This window comes from Gymnoscopelus microlampas (assembly GCF_963454915.1).
Source record: "Gymnoscopelus microlampas genome assembly, chromosome: 4".
NCBI classification, from domain to species: Eukaryota; Metazoa; Chordata; class Actinopteri; order Myctophiformes; family Myctophidae; genus Gymnoscopelus; species Gymnoscopelus microlampas.
Genome location: NC_139941.1, coordinates 6,388,287 through 6,410,701, shown reverse-complemented (window position 1 = coordinate 6,410,701; position 22,415 = coordinate 6,388,287). Strand labels below are relative to the sequence as shown.

Below are 22,415 nucleotides of genomic sequence, written 5' to 3'. Positions count from 1 at the left end.
TCTCAGCCAGCTCTACAACATATCCAAAAAGTGGACCCTAAGTCCTTATCGTATTCGAGATATTGAGCGAGATAGCGAAGCCGTAACCATAGCCAATTAAGGGATAATTAAATCATGATTTGATATGAGGGTTTGATGATTTCAAATTTTAGCATTATTTTACATGTAGATTTGGAAAAAAAATATATCGGGGTTATCACGGGCCTGGAACACCCTAAAACCAACCAGAAAGTGGCCTTTTGAGGCACTTCCTGTTTTCTGAGAAAAATATAACTTACATATTTGGAATCAGCGTCATCACATTAGTCTAAAGCCAGAGTATCGAAGAAAAATACAATTTCTAAAAATGTAACGAGGGTTGACCTTTGCAGTCTTTTCGCTGAACTTTGAGCTTTATCAGTGTCTAAAAAAATCAAGGCTGGTGCCAAAAAATCTGGCTTACTCTCAATATGGATGGAGAGAAGTTTTAGATTTTTAAAAAATATCTGGAGCGATTAGTTCCAGATTTTGTGCTCAACAAAATCTGTTTTTTATTCAAAAGTCAACGTCCAATCTTTTTGGTGAGCTTTTGTATTTCCCAAGGTTATAGAAAATCGAGACCTATCCCATTCGATTTCAGCGTCCTTTTCTAAGTCAGAAAAAGTTTGTTTTAATTTAAAAATAAAATATTTTAAAAAAATGTGAGAAAAGCTAGACTTTGAACTATTTCAAAAATCTTTAACTTCTTATTAAACAATTCTAGACTATTGTTTAACCTACCATTCAACTCTAAATCATCTAAATAAGAGGGTTGAAGGGTCAAAATAAAATAATGATAATAATAATATGTTTGTGAAAAAAGCTTCAAGTTTATGAAACTTTAACGCTTATTTAAGCCACTTTTTAAGGGTCATACAAAATCAAAACCTAGCCCATTCAATTCAGCGTCCTCTTCTGAGTCTGAAAACATGTTTTTTAATTAAAACAAAATATTTTAGAAAAATGTGAGAAAAGCTAAACTTTGAACTATTTCAAAAATCTATAACTTCTTATTGCAGATCGGCTATTTTCTTTTTTTCTCTCTTTCTTATATTATTTGACAATTTGGCCAATGTTTGACCAGTTTATAGTATAGTTTGTTGATTACTTGTATTACAGTCTTTTTCTTTGATTTGTTTTCATTTATTTTCTAAGGTATTAAAATTATTACTTAAATTGTCAGGGTCTCGACCCACAGGTTGAGAACCGCAGACATCCTTCATGCACAAGGCGGACAGTGTTGCCAGATTTTGCGATAGAAATAAGCAACCAGGTCTATGGAAATTAGCCCAAAAGAAGCAACTATGACTAATTGAAAATAGCCAATCTACAAGCTCACAACGGGTTGCGATGCGACGCGCTGTGAGCTTGTAGATCTGCTATTTTAAAACAAAACTCTTATCTGGAAGAAAATGTGAAAAATTAGGAATATTTTTGAAACATTTTAATACGAATCTTGTATTGGGGGTCCCCCCTGGCATAACATGTGTTCAGATGGGGGTCCGTTGATTGGATAATAGCCTACATATTAATCTGGGGGTCCTTGACATGAAAATGTTTGAGAACCACCACTGGTTTAAACGACAGTAAGGAAGCAAGCCCAAAAAACTTCACAGAAAAAGAAGCCCAAAGTCGCTTATAATAAGCGGATATGGCAACACTGAAGGCGGAGCTTGTTAGTTTTGAAATCACACCGGAAGGCAGAGGAAACGGCTGTTGGCTGAGAGATTTCTTTTTCAAACCGGGGTGCTTTCGTGTTTACTGTACTAGATAACAGGTAAGTTTAATTAGTTTATGGAATTAAAATGTTATCCAAACACGGTCGTACACGGTTACATGAACTAACACGTTCATGTAACCGTGCACGACCGAGTTTTAGCCATGGTTCACACGACGCTCGTCCTTTCACGAGCCTCATAGCCGGAATTTCAACCTGTTTTTTGCACTTTCAACCCGTACATCAACATAAATATTCATACTTCAACTATAAAGTGCTTACCCCACGGCCACGAATGTTACAATTTTAATCGGGTGTGTCTAAGTACCCGCATCTTCCGTATTGTTGAATAAAAGATATTTTAATCCGATCGGTGGCCATTTTCTCATAGTTGTAATGCATGTGTATAATGTAATACACCTCCCAACCGACGGTCGCGTAGTTTAAAGCATACAGAAAACTCGGAGAAAATGGCCACCGATCGGATTAAAATTACTTTTATTGAACAATACAGGAGGTACGGATACTTAGACCCTCCCGATTCAAATTGTAACATCCTTGGCCCTGGGCTAAGTGCTTTATATTTGAAATCTGAACGTTTATGTATGGGTTGTAAATGTAGAAAACGTCATGATATGATCATGTTTCAGGACTAACGGTTTGTCAACCGCGTTTACATAGAAAGCAATGTGTTTGTATGATGTTACAATGCGACCAGGTATCCTAAAACGTTAAAATATGATTCAACTTGTTAGTTGTAACATTAGCTCTTAAAAGAGAGCTAATGTTGGCCACATATCCCTTTGGTGAGGCCACATTTGTTTTGACTGTAATTATTATTTTATATATGAATCTTGTTTTTAACCTACAGTAAAAAGTAAAATAATTTAATTAAGAGACAGAGAGTACAAATGGTACCAATGTATCCTTAAGGAGAATAAATTAACATTGAGGATTTTAGTGTGCAGACAAATTTGGTAATCCGTTTTTTAACTTAAGTTTTGTTTTGCAGACAGTAGCTAACAAAAGCAGGTAATGTTTATCATCAAAGTGGGCTCCAGGGACCCTCAGGGGTCATTGGGGGGTTTCCATGTGGTTCCCAGCTAAATGAGATTATATAGCATGAAACTCAGTTTAACCACTTAAACCCTATAAATTGCCTATTTGAAAATGGCAGATCCACAAGCTCACAGTGCATGGTGATGCGTTGTGAGGGTGTAGATCAGCTATTAAAAAACAGTATAAACAACATTTGTGGAATATTTTTGAAACACTTTTGTAAATCTTGAGTCCTTAGCCAAGTACATACTAATTAGGGGGTCCTTGACATGAACATGTTTGAGAACCACTGATTTCATTTGTATAACATGAGTTCATTAATCAGTATGCATTGTGAAACACTTTGCCAAGTTCATCAGAAGAACTGGTTATCACACACCTTCAATTAACCCATTAAGACCTGAGGCCGATTCTACAAAATGTCTTCTAAATGTATTTGTTTTTAACTTGTGTTATTATGTCAGTGGTTCTCAAACTTTTTCATGTCAAGGACCCCAAAATGTATATGTATTTGGCCACAGACCCTCATCTCAAAATATTTTGTTCTAGGGACCCCCAGAAACAAAGATTTGAGTTACAAATGTTCGTTAAAAATTCAAAGATTTGCGCACATTTTCAAGATTTTTCTAAAATAACAGATCTACAAGCTCGTAGCGCAGCACTCGGTGCCACGCTATGAGCTTGTATATCTGCTGTTTTTGAGTAGCCAAAGTGTAAAATAATGCTTTTTAGGTCAAATCTAAAAATGACACAGAATCGAATGCACTTAAAAAGCGCATAACCATTCAGTGTTCAATTCAGGGATTTGAATCGTCATATATTTGTAACAATGATTACTGTCTCATTTCATCGTTCTTTGACAAACTTCTACCATCTATTTAACAGGCCGTCACCAAGAAAGCCCTTGCCTTAATTTGGATGGTACTACAGTTGGCAGTGGCTATGTAAGTCATCAATCAATCAACACAAAAAGGAGAACACTCCATACACACACACACACCTAAAAGAAATGTGCTCAAAGTTTTTCCTAGTGCACAGTCACACGCACATTTTTGGATTGCTCCTTAAAATCCCATGTAACCATCTTCATGGTTTACGCCAGGCAAATTTAAGCTGAACCTAATTGTCTCTTTTACAGGCAGCTTGGTACACACCTGGCCGGGGAAAAAAACCTGCTACAGACTTCCTGGAGGAGCGATTGAGGAACACCAGGAAGCGCATGAGAAGGCTGAAACGACCACACCACCAAGAACCAGAGGAACAGACCGTCCCTAGTACACCAGGTAATACTAATAACCAATGTTAATTATCCCCACCAGGCTAGATTGGACAGATGCAAGGGATTATATTTGCGGTCCCATGACTCTTCTGTCCATCATCTTCTAAAAACTAGTCTCAGGCACCGCTGGACCGATTGGCGACTTTTCACACACTCCAAGTAGGCCAGAACCTCAAATACTTGAAATCAGCTATAATGAATCTGTACTTATCATTCAACAGAATCTGATGTGCCTCCTGAAAAACTTATTGAAATGGTTGAATGGATGAAGGTCAATAGGTGTCCAGTGTCCCAGGTTGAGGACTACATGAATCAAACATCTCTACATGGAGGCAAGTGGATTCGCAGCAATGGAACTAAAGGCCTACCGGAAATATTGGCGTATAGTTCCCTAGGCTTGTAGACAATCCTGGCATGGTAATACATTATTTTGCTATTGCAGTTTTGCCTATTTGAATGATACTCTATTTGACTGATACTCTGCAATGCACTACAAGTTTATGTTTAACCACCTAGACCCTACAATATATACTTTGTAGACAGGAGTCCACAGGGTTCTACTTGGTCCACTCCTTTTTTCTCAAACTGTTGTCACACAATGGTGTGTTTATCAAAGAGCTTATCTACAATACCCTACTGCTTGCATACACTCTTATAAGTAGACTCATAAGTGATTTTATTTTAATTTTCTCATTTTACAATTGTTTATATAATGTTATGTTCTCTTCTGTGTAGACCCAATCCTTCGATCTCCTAATCTCTCCACCTGGTGTGGAGAATTTGATTTGTGGGATTCCTCAAGAGGAAGAACTGCACACTTCAGGTGGGGGTTTCATTTAACATAATGGTTAAATAAACAACAATGAACTGTAACTATGTTTCTTAGCAGGTGCTGAGGTTATGAGTTGGGTCTCTTGGATTCTTTCCTGCTTTCTTCACTGTCCTCTGGTCATAGAGATTCTGAAGGGCAGAGCGCTTAGACCCCAAGGCGGTTACCCTCGGCACAACTTTGGGGTTTCACATAATGATATCTGGGTGGTTTTCTATCAGCTGACATGAAAAGCATTCTCTGACCGGGTCAGCCTGTGACTGAGCACTTGGTGTTCAGATAAAACTTGTATTCTGACCATGTGACATTGGTGTAAAATCACTCCTCTGTGTTTGTATAGGTGCACAACACATGCAGTTTGAGTCAGCCTGGGCCCTGACCAGAATCCCCTCAGCTACCTTCCTGCCAACACGCACTGTGCCCATCTTCATCTGTCTACAAGGACATCCGGGAACAGGTTAGCACCTTTTTACCCACGAATAACAGAGCAACATAAGTTTAGTTGGGAATTAATAGCCGATCTACAAGCTCGCAACGCCTCGCGCTGCGAGGCGTTGTGAGCTTGTAGATCGGCCATTTTCGGCTAAAGTTGTCCGTAGAATAGGGATGCTATTGTTCAAGTGGTTTGTATAAAGAAACAATGATCTTATCACAGAGATTTGGCCGACCCCCTGTAGCAACTCTGAAGACCCCCTAGGAGTCCCAGACCCCCTGTTGAAGACCCCTGCCCTGTTATGGCTGACTCATGGTGACATGAGCGTGGCATGGGGGGTCTCCTGTAAGCCAATTTTAATATAGGTAATTGTCTGATCACAGTTATGAGAAAAAGCGTTCATCTGTATACATTTATCTATTGAAGAATAGTGAAAATAGCAGATCTACAAGCTCGCAACATCTCGCAAAGTGATGTGTTGTGAACATGTAGGTCGGCTACTCTCACTATTTTTCAACATTTTTAAATGCCTGGCCTGTTCTGGCCATAGTACATAATGGTATTATTGGCCCCGGTCATTGTCAGTCATTTCTTTTTTGTTTACAAAGCCTAAAAGTCGGAACCGAAATGTAATTCGTCCAATGTTTAATGCCAAAACGGTTACATTGTTGATCATAATTATTTGTATGACAATTAACCAAATGTTTTCCTAATTTACACACTTTTTCAAATGTATTTAGTCACTGTATTTTGTTCTGTGGTTTGCTGTGTTGTAGGCTTATGCTGAGTTTAACAGGATCGCCACCACACACCTAGAGACAGACTTCTTTGATGCTCTGGATCGCTATACACCACAATTGGTCACTATCTTAAAGTCCAAGAAAGGTGCCATTAGAGATAAATTATCCGGAATTGTGCAGCAAATTGATGGGTAAGTCTACAACATGCTTCTTATATTTGTAATTATCATGACTAAGTTTATGTACAACCTATTACCCCAAATAGTACTTATGCTTCCCGGCTGTATTACAGAGTGTTAAAGTATTGCTAACTATTGATTGTTGTTGATAACTAAATGCTGTGGATTGTACTATTTTTAAATCACATCTCCAATCAGCAACTGTTCTCTGCAACTGTTCATCAAACATATATTGTGGTGTTTCATGCTGTAACTGTACTGTAACTTGTGATGGTCAGATCTTGAACTTTATTTGTTCATTATCCACTTGTAGAAACCCGACGTGACCGCGCTGGGTAGGCTTGTTCTCCGAGGCCTCCTTCTTCTGCTTGGAGATGACCACAGCAGTTTCTACACCACTGTCTTGGTAAGTTCTCATAGTTACACCTTAAAGGTCCAGTGAAATTACATTTTCGTTAATTTTATTTTGAAGTTTCAGTCTGAAACGGCCTTGCAAACCAATCAGAAGGTTCAATCCCTTCAGGCTATAGCACGGTGGAATCTCACTCACATGGTGTGCAGTGTAAGTGTTTGTAGCCTGCACTCACACTTTGCTCAAGGGAGAGAGAGATGGCCACTATGCAGAATGTTTGTTACCAAGTTGCTTATTTCTAGCCTAAAATGTTTTCAGATACATATTTTACTGTGCTGTTTACCATGAGTAATATACTGTCAAAAACAGTAGGCCAACCAATGTTGATAAAACTTCTCAATGCAGATGTGTGTGAAGTGTCTACATTTCCCTGTTGTAATGTTGTTTTTGTTTGGTTCTGTACAGGATTGTGACAGCGAAAGTGAAGACGCCTGGTCAGAGGTATCGGTCGGATTGCTGACTGTGAGCAGTGAAGATTCACCTCCCTCAGATGGTGTCGACCTTCAGCCAGTGTCAACAGCCATCATCCTTGAAGGAGGTATTGTGATGGATAATTTCCATAACCTCCCTCAAGCACCATGCCTGCTGTCTAGCCTGACGTATGCACTCAATTTGAAGTACCCTAATGATATGAAGAACATATTGAACTTTATTCAAAGAGTGATGCTTGGCTTGGGAAAGGAAAAAACTACCCCCCAAACTGCAAAGTCTTAAAAACCTCCTGTCATTTTAGAAAGATTGTATAGTGGATAACTGGTAGGCAGGTTGTCCTCAGCCCTCCTTTGTGACAGTAGACTAAAATGCATGCATTTTATTTTTCTCATGCATGAGAAAATGTTGTAAAGTGATAGGAGTTCTAAATGAAGCCACTTTTATTCATTTTAAGTACTTTAGAGCTGCAAATTATTAAGACTTTGAATGTAATACCATTAAGTAAAAGTAAGGCACTTTTTTGAAATTGACAAGTGTTCACTTGTTCATGTGTGAAATAATGTACTCTTTCAAACTGTAATGGGGCTGTCCACACTAAGCATATCACTTTTGTCAATCCTATCGTTGTAGAATTATTTAGTTTAAATACAGTGCAGACATGATCATTTCAGTGGGCAGTTGCTCATGTCTTCCAGAGTTCCAGCAAATCACTCATATTGTCATCATCAACACAGATACTGTTCGTCTTTAGTTGTGTTGAACAGGAGGAGAAGGATGGAGGGGCTACTAGGCTACAATTGCAGTAGCAACACAGAAATGTGTGAGGAATTAATTAGCATAATGACTTTGTGGACGAAAAGAGGTTCACAATCATTGGCTACTCTAAATTCTATAAAATAAATTAAAAATGTGTACATATAGTGCTTGGTGTGGATGGCCCGTTAGGCTTTATTAATTACGCCATTTGTATTACTAGAGCACTTGTCAGTGTGTTTTGTCAGACCGTTGGTTTAGTCTGCAAAGTTAGTACACGTTTGGTCATTATAAGCCATGTTGGGTATTGTTTTTGTGGAATCGCTTGTAAATAATGGTGGTTTGGTTTGTAATTTAAATTTGCAGATCAATTATTTTCAAATAGCATTTTTATATAGGTGTAAAGTGCTCATGTGGCATATATTCACTTACAAAATATCCAAATGCTTTCAGACATTTTCACGATTTCTTTCATAAATAGCAGATCTACAATCTTCTATATGTTATATATTTCATCTGTTAAATCATAAAAACAATGCTTAAAGCAGTTCAAAGCAGGTCTAAATGCCTTGGTTCAATAAATGTGAAGATTCAAATCATATTGTCTGTCTTTATTTTTATATTTTCACATTTTGGGAAATGTAAGGTAATTTTGAACAAGATGTAGCCTTACAGTATATCAGCATACACATAATTTAAAATGTACATGCAGATTACCATTAGGTTGTTGGATGATCAGGATCAATATTGATTCCTAACATGATTCAGTATAATCAATTTATAAATTAAATCAGTGTTCGATTCCTGATGTTGATTCAACATAAAATCAACTAAAATGTGCATGCAGATTACCATTTAGATGATGGTTGAATCAATGTTGATTCCTAATGTTGATTCAACATTAAATCAACTAAAATGTGCATGCAGATTACCATTTAGATGATGGTTGAATCAATATTGATTCATAACGTTGATTCAACATAAAATCAACTAAAATCAGCATGCAGAATACCATTTAGATGATGGTTGAATCAATATTGATTCATAACGTTGATTCAACATAAAATCAGCGTGCAGAATACCATTTGGATGATGGTTGAATCAACGTTGATATAGTGTTAGTTAGTGGTTGAAACACAAACGTTGAATCAACAAAGATTAGGGTTGCGATTTCAGTACAGTTTCAACGTTGAGATCGAACGTTGATTCAACCGTTATGGCCGCCTATTTTTCAACGTTGATTCACCCATATTTTGCTATCTGGGTAGGGTATGCTCTCGGAGGGGCGGGATGATTTGATTGACAAGCTACCCAACCAATAGCATTCATTTCCGGTTGCATTAGCTGTGACCAGGCCTGGAACTTCGCCATTGTAGGGGCAAGGCCACTTGGCCTTTGGTGTTGTCCATGTTTTGAGGGCACAAAGGCCAAATGCCAGGGCAGGAAGGCCATCAAATAGAACAGGATTTTAGTCCATTGAAATACTTAATTGAATTTAAAGGAGACACACCATGAATTTCACTTTTTTTTATTTTTATTTTATTTTTTGGGCTCCCCAGTGTCTCTTGTACCCCAAAAAATATTTTTTTTTAATATTCAGTCATTCATTCTCATTTCAGAGATTTTCAGAATGGGCGTGTCTAAACAGGCCATCTCAGAATGGCAAGTTTGCTTACCTCACCAAACTTTCTGCCCATGTATTTTGCCAGACAGAATTGCTCAGTACTGCAGTACAGCACCCCTCTGCCCAACAGGACGTTTTGGTATTACAGCTGAAAGTGCTTTATAAGCCTGAGAGAATTGACTTGGGATGAGTATATCTGAGTGTTGATTTAGGCTCAAACCTTTTGAAAATGGTTTGAGGGACATACACCATATGATATTAAATATCAAATATTTTTTTTAAATTCATGGTGTGTCTCCTTTAAGGGTTAAGGATGACTTTAAAATTAATATGTAGACTATCTGCAGTGAAATAAATAAATTATGGAATCCATTCTCAGCCCTGCACCAATCAAAGTTACTGGATTGGTTTATAGATGGGGAGTTCAGAATCTCAACAAAAGACACTGGTGTCTACATATTGACAAGAAAGAGACAGAGGAGAAAGTGGTACAGTCAGCTGGGGTATTAAGGCCACTGTGGCCTCAGGGCAAGCCGTTTTTTAGGGGCACAAGGCCAAACTGAGGGGCAACAATGGCCATGGCCTTCGTGGCCTCCCTGAAAGTCCTGCCCTGGCTATGACGCGATATAGCAAGATGGCGGATTTGAAATTGCTGACAAAACGGCTTTATTTACGGTCTGTAGAAACCAATGGCGTCGCTTTGTCCATTCATTTTTACAGTCTATGGTATGTGCGTGTGCATATGTGTGCATGTGTGCACGTGCATATATGTGTGGGTGCGTGCGTGTGTGCATCGGTGCTTTCACCTGGACATGTGTGTGGTAGTGTGATAGGGTGACACCCATGTGACAGGGTGACACCCAAGTTGAAGCGGTGTAGAGGAAGTCTCTCTAACAGGAGTCTCTTCTTCACACAGCAGGTGCCAAACGTTCTGTTGTCACAGCATCTGTGACACGTGTCACCCAGGGGACGGTAGGTCACGGGAAACACAACAGTCACTTCACAGGTTAGCAACTACAGCACAACTACATTATCTTCATAATTGATTCATTAAAGGTGACATTTCTTTGTGAAAAAAAGAAAGGAAAAACGTTTGAGTTTACATTTAAGTTCTATACTCTGAAAGTATAATCACTGAGAGTGCGTTTGTTCAGTAACAGCTCTTACGACCAAAAATAAACATGGGGAAGCAGCATTTAGTTTGTATGCACCACAAATCTGGAACAAACTCCCAGAAAACTGCAGGTCTGCTGCCACTCTTATTTCTTTTAAAACACATCTAAAGACCTTTCTGTTTGCCGCTGCCTTTGATTGAGTTACTTTACTTTTTTCTTTTTCTTTCTCCTCTGCACTGTAACTGTTGTTTTTACTTCTTTTCTTTTATGCATCCTAATGTCATTGTATAGTTGTGTTTCCTTTCCTTGATGTTCTGTGTGAAGCACATTGAATTGCCTGGTTGTTGAAATGTGCTACACATATAAACTTGCCTTGTCTACTGTGATGGCAGTCACTGCTCCACCAAGACCCGAAGCCAATTCGAAAAATAAATGAGGAGCAAAGCAAATACACAATGAATCACAAGATAGCCTAAACTTGAAACACACAACAACGAAACAGGGAACCGTCACACAGGGGTCTAAACAGAAAAATGTATTTCTTAGGTGGGTCCCCAATTTCGTCCAATCAGGAGAGAGAACCCATTTATCGGCTTCAGTTTTATAACGTTCCAGTTCCGCTTTTGTCTATTTTTATTTTATTTTTTTGTTTTTAGCGATTTGAAGAAATTAGCCAATCTACAAGCTCACAACACGTTGCGATGTGACACTTGTCGATCTGCTACTGCACAGTATTATATTTCAAGGGGTCACCTGCCACAAAATAGTTTCTGACGGGGGTCCGTAGCCAAAATACATATTCATTTGGGGGGTCCTTGACATGAAAATGTTTGAGCACTACATAGGTTCAGGATTTGCAGTGTGCCCCCCATCCAGTTATTACACTGGCCCGGGGCCCAGTCCGAAGAAAAAGAAAAGAAAGAGACAAAAGGAAAAAACGTACAATACAAAGAAGACTAGACTAGGACAACAAGAATGCAGTCACACTGTCAGTCAGTCACAACAGGAGGGAGTAAAAGCTACACACACACACACACACACACACACACACACACACACACACACACACACACACACACACACACACACACACACACACACACACACACACACACACACACACACACACACACACACACAAAACACAAAACACAAAATAACAAGTGAACCTAGGAGTCCTCTACAGTGTCAAAGTAAATCCCAGTTTGTGGTTGAGTGAGCAGCAGTTTGGACAGTTCAATGCAAAACCTGTGTTGACTTCCATGGAAAACACCTGTGAGAAAGACACACACACACACACACACACACACACGCACACACACGCACGCACACGCACACGCACACGCACACGCACACACACACACACACACACACACACACACACACACACACACACACACACACACACCTAAATATCAGTCTCTAAACAGTATAATATCAAAACATATACTAGAAAAAGTCAGGTCAGGTAGGTTATTGTGGCCTCCTGGAGGCACTATAATAGGCCAATGTGAAAAGGATGCCATTTCTTCTTGGGCCTTCCATTGAGGCATTTTGTTCTAAAAATGTGTTTTACAAAAAATGACCTGCTGGTGGCGCTATAACAGGCCAATGTGAAAAGGGTGGCATTTCATCCTCGGCCTAGTGGGAATGTGAGTGGAAATCGCACGCTGCGTTCATGATTTGGGGCATTTTGTTCAAAAAGGACCAATCCTGCAAACCTTGGAAACCAATGTTAGCCAATCAGGATGGAATATGAAAGAATCGGACAGATCTGTCTTGATCACATGACTACAGAGATAATGTGTACTGATTTGCGTGATTTTCTGACAAAATCTGAAGGAGTGATATCAAATAAATTGTTTGAAGAAGTCGGCCTCCTGGTGGCGCTATACCAGGCCGATATGAAAAATTGGGGCCAGAGGTTCTGCTCTGGCACCCAGGGAGTGTGCGTGCACAGTTTCGCTGCAATCGGGCCAACGGTGCCGGAGATTAGCTGCTCGCAGACAGACGGACGGACGGACGGACGGACGGACGGACGGACGGACAGGGTGCAAAACATAGTCTCTGCCACGCCTTTGGCCTGGCGGAGACAATGATCTGTACACTGAAACTATAGAAACTATAGGATACCATGAATGAAAGCATCTGTCTAAATAACATGCATCCTAATGTCATTGTATAATTGCGTTTCCTTTGCTTGATGTTCTGTGTAAAGCACATTGAATAGGCTCCATGCACAGCAGCCGTATTGTAACAGGTGTACCAATGATACTAATGAAGGCTCTGTTCCATTCTGGTCAGACAGAGTCAGGGTGCTGATATTGTGCATGTTGGCTCACTGGAAACACTCCCAAATGGCCCTTTACGGGTGTGTAACTCTGAGAGTGTACAAATGGAACCAAATGGACCCGTAAGGGTCCATTTGGTTCCATTTGTACACTCTCAGAGTTATGAGGGTTGTGGAAAAATCTGAGAACCTCTGTGCTACACTAAAATGAACAGAGCCTTCATTAGTAGCATTGGTAACACCTGTGAAGGAAGTGATAATATGGCTGCTGTGCATAGAGCCTATTGCCCCGTTGTTGAAATGTGCTACACAAATAAAACTGCATTGCCTTACCTAATAACCTTTGCTTAAGTCTGCATGGTTGTCAAGGCTAGGTCAAGTGCTACGGGCTAATGTGGAGTCTGAAAAGGTGAGTCTTCAAATTACGGCGGAACAATTGGGAGTGAGTCTGCAGTTCTAACTGCAATGGAGAGTTGGTTCCACAGTTCGGGAGCCAAGAGGGAGATGAGTCTGGGAAGTGTGGAGCGTTGTCCTGGATGTTTTAGGGAAGGTTCTGACAGCTTCCCTGTGTTAGCTCTCACACACACACACACACACACACACACACACACACACACACACACACACACACACACACACACACACACACACACACACACACACACACACACACACACACGCACACACACATGCAAATCTTGTACTGATGACCTTTGCCACATGTACAGTTCCTCATGCCCTGTGAGCTTGCGTGTGTGTGTGTGTGTGTGTGTGTGTGTGTGTGTGTGTGTGTGTGTGTGTGTGTGTGTGTGTGTGTGTGTGTGTGTGTGTGTGTGTGTGTGTGTGTGTGTGTGCGCGCGTGTGTGTCTGTGTGTGTGTGTGTGTGTGTGTGTGTGTGTGTGTGTGTGTGTGTGTGTGTGTGTGTGTGTGTGTGTGTGTGTGTGTGTGTGTGTTTGCGTGCGTGTGCGCAGTGTGTATTGATTTGGGATGTGTGCAGGAACACAAACAGGCCCCTGAGAGTGACGGGTCAACAGCTGGTCCCAACAACCAATCAATGGCAGTATATCCCCAAACAACACACACACACACACACACACACACACACACACACACACACACACACACACACACACACACACACACACACACACACACACACACACAGACACACACACACACACACACACACACACACACACACGCACACGCACACGCACGCGCACACACACACACACGCACACACACGCACGACATGCACACACGCACACACACATGACACATGGGTCACCATGGAAACCAGATACAGGCCTAGTGGGAATCGTTTCCCAGCTACAACTGTAAATATTGAGTTATGACACACACACACACACACACACACACACACACACACACACACACACACACACACACACACACACACACACACACACACACACACACACACACACACACTGTATTACTATACTTGTGATGGCATCAGCATCTTTAAATCTAAACCTAAAGCAGATATACAAGCTCACAATGCATCACAGCGCAACATATTGACAGCTTGTAGATCTGTTATCTTCAGTGCGTGATACTGGAGTGTAACACAAAAGAAAAAAGAAAGAAACTCCTGAACCTAACCTCTAAATGCCTAACACTAATCCTGAGTCTTTTCATAATAGTCTCTATGCACAGCAGCCATATTGGAAAGAAATTGGGCCTCTTCCTTACTTCCTTCACAGGTCTTGAAGCCAATGCTACTAATGAAGGTTCTGTTCCATTCTGGTCAAACAGAGTCAGGGTAGTGCATGTTGGCTCCCTGGAAACACTCTGCTACACCAGTGGGTCTCAAGTGTGGTCCAGGGACCCTCATGGTTCCTTGAGGGGGTTCCAATTTGGCCCCTAAACTTCCATGTGTGTAACTCTGAGAGTTGTGGGGGTCCTTGAAATTAAAAAGTTTGAGAACCACTTTGTTACACTAAATGGAACAGAGCCTTAATTAGTCTAATTGGTAGGACCCGTGAAGGAAGTAAGAAAGTCTCTTTCCAATACGACTGTGCATAGAGTGTGTGCGTACGTGCGTGCGTGCGTGCGTGCGTGCGTGCGTGCGTGCATGCGTGTGCGCGCGCGTGTGGCTGTATTACAGTGTGCAGATAACAGCGGGTGGAGTGGGCGTAAAGCCATTCTGTTTATTTAATGCAAATCATTTCATCACTGTGCATTTACATGTACGTAAACATATTAAGAACTAATCTTGAACAAACGAAACACATTCAAATACTGTGTTATACATGTCCTTATGTCCTTTCAAAACCAGTCTGTCAGTCTGTCTGTCTGTCTGTCTGTCTGTCTGTCTGTCTGTCTGTCTGTCTGTCTGTCTGTCTGTCTGTCTGTCTGTCCTGTATCTGTTCTCACTATGAACTCTCACAGTGTGTATTACTGAACCCTATACAAAGTTGACCGTATTCCCATGGGCTACACTATGACGTATTTTCCAAACTTGCAGATCTACAAGCTCACAACGTGTCGCATCGCGTTGCGCTATGAGCTTCTAAATCTAATATTTTCCAGCGGAGCTGCAGAGCTTAAGACCCTGAGGCCAGACAGGATGGTGTGCAATTCAGGAGTGCCGAGTCGGTGTTGGCAAAGGTACGCTCTCTCGCATTGGCAAGACAAGCCATTTGCAGCGAAACCTTCCCCTCAGAGCATAGGATGCTATTGGGTTCATGTGGTTAACCAGTAATGAACAGTGCGTTCCCAGCTGCAGCAGATGTTGTTTTGTCTCAGGTTTTGGTGAAGACTCTCGCTTCACATCCTGTTGTTCTACGGCACAGCTCTCACTGTGGTCAGGTGCAGCTGGGGCGAGTGTGTGTGTGTGTGTGTGTGTGTGTGTGTGTGTGTGTGTGTGTGTGTGTGTGTGTGTGTGTGTGTGTGTGTGTGTGTGTGTGTGTGTGTGTGCGCGCGCGCGCGCGTGTGTGTGTGTGTGTGTGTGTGTGTGTGTGTGCATGACTCCCCAATTGTCATTGTGACCCGAGATTGTGTTTCATGCTGTCATTATTATTACTATTATTACTCCATTATTATTATTATCATTATTATTGTTATTATTATTATTATTATTATTATTATTATTACCCTTATTATTATTATTATTAATATTATTATTATTCCATCCTGTTCCATTCTGGTCAGGGTGCTGATATCGTGCATGTTGGCTCAGTAGAAACACTCCATTTTGGTTCCCAAGTGGCCCCTTATGGTGGGTGTGTAACTCTGAGAGTGTACAAATGGAACCAAATGGACCCGTAAGGTTCCATTTGTACACTCTCAGAGTTATGGGGGTCCTTGAAAATAAGACAACCACTATGCCACACTAAATGGAACAGAGCCTTAATTAGTATTATATTGGTAACACCTGTAAAGGAAGTAAGGAAGGGGCCCAATTCATTCCCAATATGGCTGCTGTGCATAGAGCCTATTGGCACACAACCGCTTCAACGTAATCACAACGTCATCACAACGTCATCACAACGTCATCACAAGTTCATTAAGCTATATGACATCACTGGGAGCCTTCTCTGAGCGCTCTCTGTGCTCGTTAGGCGTAAAGCTAGAAAGTCACAAGCACTACTCTTAGGAGGATGACTCCTTTTGGAGTCTGCACCGCTGTTCTCATTGCCCGTGGATGGGGACAATTAACTGAGGTGCGACTGGGCACATATACACATAGCATATTCATCCAAACATCTATGTACATGAGCAGGCCTGGAATGGTAAATGGTAAAATGGTGTTATTCATGTTTTGAGGGCACAAAGGCCAAATGCCAGGGCAGGAAGGCCATCAAATAAAACAGGATTTTAGTCCATTGAAATAATTAATTGAATTTAAGGGTTCAGGATGACTTTAAAATTAATATGTAGACTATCTGCAGTGAAATAAATACATTATGGAATCCATGCTCATCCCTGCACCAATCAAAGGTACTGGATTGGTTTATAGATGGGGAGTTAAGTTCAGAATCTCAACAAAAGATACTGGTGTCTACATGACAAGAAAGAGACACTGGTGTCTACATATTGACAAGGAGAAAGTGGTACAGTCAGCTGGGACATTAAGGCCACCGTGGCCTCAGGGCCTGCCATTTTTAGGGGCACAAGGCCAAACTGAGGGGCAACGATGGCCATGGCCTTCATGGCCTCCCTGAAAGTCCTGCCCTGTACGTGAGATTTCAAAATAAGGAGCATGAGCATAGCAGCTGGTATCTGTTCCTAGACATAAGTGCAAGAAGAGTATCTGTGTACATGACGATTAAAGTGCAGAGTACCGGCAAGTGTCAAGTTGAACCATATATTCCTCAAAGGTTGCTTTACTGGTTTAATCCGATGGTAGGTCCATGAGGAATACTCTCACCGTGGCTCTGTTCCCAAAAGAGTCAAATCAGGTGTCAGGTCATTATATCCATGAGTTTCCAGTGTGGCGTGAGGCCTTGCATGAATTATGGCCGTCACTTTCTGTTGTCAGTCATTCAATTAATTTGAATGATCTGTGTCAGTCAATAATAATGTGGGAACACAACCTGTGGGAACCTACAACATCGAAAACATCCGTTGTATGAGCTGCTGCTGGGGGGATAAGACGTTAATACATTAGATCCTAAATGGACTAAAGTGAGTGCTGGTATTCCTTTCTATGAACCTACAACATCTCCCTCCGCACTAGCCTGATTATCAGACTGAAGCTGCGTGGAGCTTCAGTCTGACATTGGCTCCAGTGTAGGCGATTACAAGGGGGAGGGGATTAGAATTTCAACTAAACCAATTACAATTGGTTTAGAATTTCCCTAAACCAATCAAAAGGGACCCCCCCCCCCCCCTTCTGGAAACAATCAAAACGATGAAGCCTGCACAAAAAAAAAATTCGGTGAGACAATAAAGATGATTCTGATTCTGATTCCTTTATACTTTTCCTTTGCACTATTCAAATTCAGATATAGCAAAAGTAGCAGATCTATAAGCTCAAAACGTGTCGGTCCGAGTCGCGTTTCGAGCTTGTTGTAGATCTGCTACTTTTGATGCTTTTGTGTGACGCTGTAGTCTGATCAAGATCAACGCTTCCCGACACCAACGATGTGCTACTTTACTTGAGTTGAGAATCAGAGTGCTTCTTCCAGCACTGTTCATGTGAGACAGGCTGACGCTGAACATGAGCTGTCACCAGCCTGGGGTCAGGAAAGGTAAAACAACACGCACACAGCGGTGTGTGTGTGTGTGTGTGTGTGTGTGTGTGTGTGTGTGTGTGCACGGTGCAGGATGCAGCGCGACACGTCCGCTGAACAATACACTTCCTGTGAGTTTGATAAACAGCACTGTGGTTTCCTCTGTTCTGGTGTCACACGCTCTCACACACACACACACACACACACACACACACACACACACACACACACACACACACACACACACACACACACACACACACACACACACACACACACACACACACATACACATATATACATACTTACACACACACGCACGTGCATGCACACACACACACACACACACACACACACACACACACACACACACACACACACACACACACACACACACACCGACTGAGTATCACTGTGTCCTACTGTGAAATATGAGTTGATAATGTTACAGTACCGTGATAATTACTTACAGTAAAAGCTCCATAAATATCTATTGACTGACTGACAGACACATACAGTACAGAGACACAGAGAGATATGTAAAGAAAGGGACATAATGAGATAGAGACATACCGACATAAAGAGACAAAGAGACACACAGAGACACACAGGGACACATACTGTAGTGTGACAATGTGACCATACACTGTCACGAAGAGGGACAATGCCTGCTGATTTTGTGTGGCACATGCTCAATAACTCCACTACATTTCAAAGGCAAATATTGTACTTTTACTCCACTACTTTATTGATAACTTTAGTTACTAGTTACTTTGCAGGTATAAATTATTACATTATAAAACATACATTAACCATACATTAACCACTACATTAGCCGTATTTTATACCTCGGCTATTTGGAAATAGCCGATCTACAAGCTCACAACTTGTGAGCTTTGTTGATCAGCTACAGTATTTTAGTACTTTTACTTTTGGTACTTTAAGTACATTTTGATACCAAAACTTATCTACTTTTACACAAGTACATTTTGAATTCCGGACTTTTACTTGAAACAGAGTACTTCTACATTGCAGTATTGATACTTTTACTTAAGTAAAACATGTGAGTACTTTTTCCACCACTGATCCTATACAACTATCCTGCACTATGCAGAAAAACTACGACACAAGGTTACAGTGTCCTCACCGTATCCCGTCCCAGAACAAATAAAGTGTCCATTTCAATCAGTGCAATGCGAAAGAAAAGTGTCAGTGTTCACAGCATGCAATCAGCACAATAACCATACCCTAAAAGTGTCATTAGAGGGCAGAGTCCTTGATACGTCTATTATTTCAAGTTATGTCACGGTTGACCTGGCAGAGCGACCATTGTGTGTCTCATTGTAAATCCTCGCTACTGGCACAAAGGACATGCCAAAGTCTCACACAGGCATCCAAGCTTCCTCGCCATCTCCTCCATCCCCACGACGGAGCCAGCCTTCCTCCGCAGCCTGTTTAGCTTGTTAGTGTCACCCACTCTGTTGTCGTCGGTCCCCCCCTGTGATATGCTCTATGCACAGCAGCCATATTGGAAAGAAATTGGGCCTCTTCCATACTTCCTGCACAGGTGTTGCCAATGATACTAATGAAGGCTCTGTTCCATTCTGGTCAAACAGAGTCAGGGTGCTGATATTGTGTCATGTTGGCTCACTGGAAACGCCCTGCTACACCAGTGGGTCTCAAATTGTGGTCCAGGGACCCTCATGGTTCCTTGAGGGGGTTTCAAATGGCCCCTTACTGGTGTGTAACTCTAAGAGTGTACAAATGGAACCAAATGGACCCGTAAGGGTCCATTTGTACACTCAATCATTGGCAACTGCGAATGTCTTCACACTATGGCTGCTGTGAATAGGGTGCATTGGCAACGGTGCGCCTCGCAAGTCTGCATGTTACGTTTGTGATGTCCACTGTCCACGATCCAACCATTAGGCAATTTTAATATAGGATAGGATAACACTGCTAGAACACTGTACCGCATGTGGCAGGGGGCGTCAGTGGCTCAGGGGTAGAGTGGGTTCCCCCAGTGTTATTGTTGAAGTGTCCTTGGGGCAAGACACTGAACCCTACATTGCCTCCAATGAGTCGGTCGGCGCTAGCTTGCTACCATTGGTGTGTGAATGTGGGAAAAGTGAAAACGCTGGCGTCGACTGTTCGCCGCTTCACCTCCCAATGCCCCCCCCCCAATGAAATTCATTAGAACACACAACAGACACACCGTTCTTGATTGATTGATTGATTGATTGATTGATATGCAAAATCATTTAGTTCTGGACATGAAAAGTCTGAGAACCTCTGATATAGCAACATACGTTTTTTCAAAAAAAACAGTCAGGATATAGAAGACATTTGTAGAATATATATTCATAGATTTGCACACATTTTCAAGATTTTTCTGACATAGCAGATCTACAAGCTCATAGCTCACTCGGTGCCGCGCTATGAGCTTGTATATCTGCTATTTTTGAATAGCCCAAAGAAATCTAAAAATGTTAAAAGGTCAAAAGAGCTTAGGTAACTTCGGGTCAAAGTCTTCCCTCTGCGCGATCAGTTTTTCGTCTAACAAAGGTGCGAGGATTCGGTGTCTCAGGGCGACGTCTGCAAACAGCACAAAGAAGATGGCCTCGATATCGGGGCGATCCGCCCTCTTCTTTGAGGAGCCTGCAGCGTTGGATATCCTCCAGGGTGTTGTTTTGTGTTCCTCTACTTCCCACTGGAACACTTTGCTGGCATGCCTTCACGCCACAGTTGTAGGACGCCTTGACCACGTCGAACACGTTCGTGGGAACCAGGCGTGTGAACGGTGGACCTTATTGGAGAGTGTCGGAAGATTTTTTTTTTTTCCTTAAGTAAAAGCAGCAATCCCACAACAGGAAAATACTCTGTTACAAGCAAAAGGCCTGTATTCAAAATTTCACTTGAGCAAAAAGTATTGTCATCAAGATATGCTTAAAGTACCAAAATGAAAGTACTAACTTGTTTTGCCAATCAGGAGAGAGTACACATTTATCAGCTTAAATGTTATACTTTTCCATTTCCAATTTTGTCTTCTCGTTTCTTTGTGTCATCACTTCCAATTTCACTCGTTTAATCTGTATCCTGTGCGAGTTCTCTCTCCTGATTGGATGAAATTGGTATCCTGACCTGAAAATGCAGTTGTTCACCAACGTATATGGCCCAACCTTTAGGAACCTTTGTATTTGCCCAGAATGAAGAGTTACTAAACTCAAGTGTCGAACTCAATAAACATGGAAAGCTATATTAATTATTTTTCAGTGAGCCATTATCCCTGTCTTTCAGCTGTATTTAAAAATCTTCACATTCTTGCTCCATTACACACAATCACAGAACACTAAATATTAGCTAAAAAACACATTGCACTTATAAATAAACTATTTCTGGGGATTCGAGGCATTTCCTAATAGTTAGGTGTCCAACATTGTGTAACAAGTGCAATGTTTTCTTGAAATGACATTTTGGAGAATAAAGGTTTTTCCTAATAAAAGAAAAGTTCCAATTTCTATCAGTTCTTTCAGCCATAGGTACCTGTGTTCACTATCCCATCAACAGTCCTATAACACCTTACACATGGCAAAGGATCTAAGGACCATTTTGAAGGTAACTCTATGTTATTGACGGTATATCGGAAGAATTCACCATTTCCTCTTAACCCATTAAAATCGGTGTCTGTGTCATTTTAGATATTTGCGTTGGCTATTCAAAAACAGCAGTTATGGCTTACAAGCTCACAGCTTATACATCTGCTATTTTTTAACATTTTAGAAACGTCTTGAAAGTGTGAGAACTAATTGATTTAGAAGGCATGTGTAGAATTGGCCTCAGGTCTTAATGGGTTAATATCCACAAGAGCAACACACTTACAGACTGCAGCCTTTCAGAAAGGCTCTTTAAAATGTGTTAAGTAAGCCAGACACACTGAAAACAGGCACTTCAGTAGTAGATTTAGAGAGCTTATATTTCAGCAATGAGTAATAAAAAAGTAATTGCATGGTGTAAAACAAATTTGCCTAACAGACAGCTCATAATGAACTATGGATCTCTATCTTCTCCTCTCCTCCCCTCCCCTCCCCTCCCCCTCCTCTCCTCTCCTCTCCTCTCCTCTCCTCTCCTCTCCTCTCCCGCATGGTGTCATGGCTACTGTTGTACATACATTTGTGTCAGTATGTCTAAGAGTGAATGGATGTGTATTATCTCTGCTCACCCTTCACTCTGCTGTCAAACTGTACATACAAAAATGCGCGAGAGAGAGAGAGAGAGAGAGAGAGAGTGTGTGTGTGTGTGTGTGTGTGTGTGTGTGTGTGTGTGTGTGTGTGTGT

General features: G+C 41.3%; 1 protein-coding gene across 1 annotated transcript; it reads left to right on the top strand.

The window, feature by feature from the left end:
• Nucleotides 1-1,045: 1,045 nt before the first annotated feature.
• LOC311043171 (uncharacterized protein) lies at nt 1,046-7,126 on the top strand (the record flags this gene model as incomplete). The annotated part of the gene is made up of 9 exons (XM_084054355.1): nt 1,046-1,795; nt 3,680-3,738; nt 3,933-4,077; nt 4,295-4,405; nt 4,809-4,896; nt 5,243-5,359; nt 5,558-5,673; nt 6,112-6,266; nt 7,072-7,126. Exons 4-9 carry the CDS (start codon nt 4,400-4,402, stop codon nt 7,124-7,126), a joined length of 537 nt encoding a protein of 178 aa, XP_083910481.1. The 5' UTR covers nt 1,046-1,795; nt 3,680-3,738; nt 3,933-4,077; nt 4,295-4,399.
• Nucleotides 7,127-22,415: the final 15,289 nt, after the last annotated feature.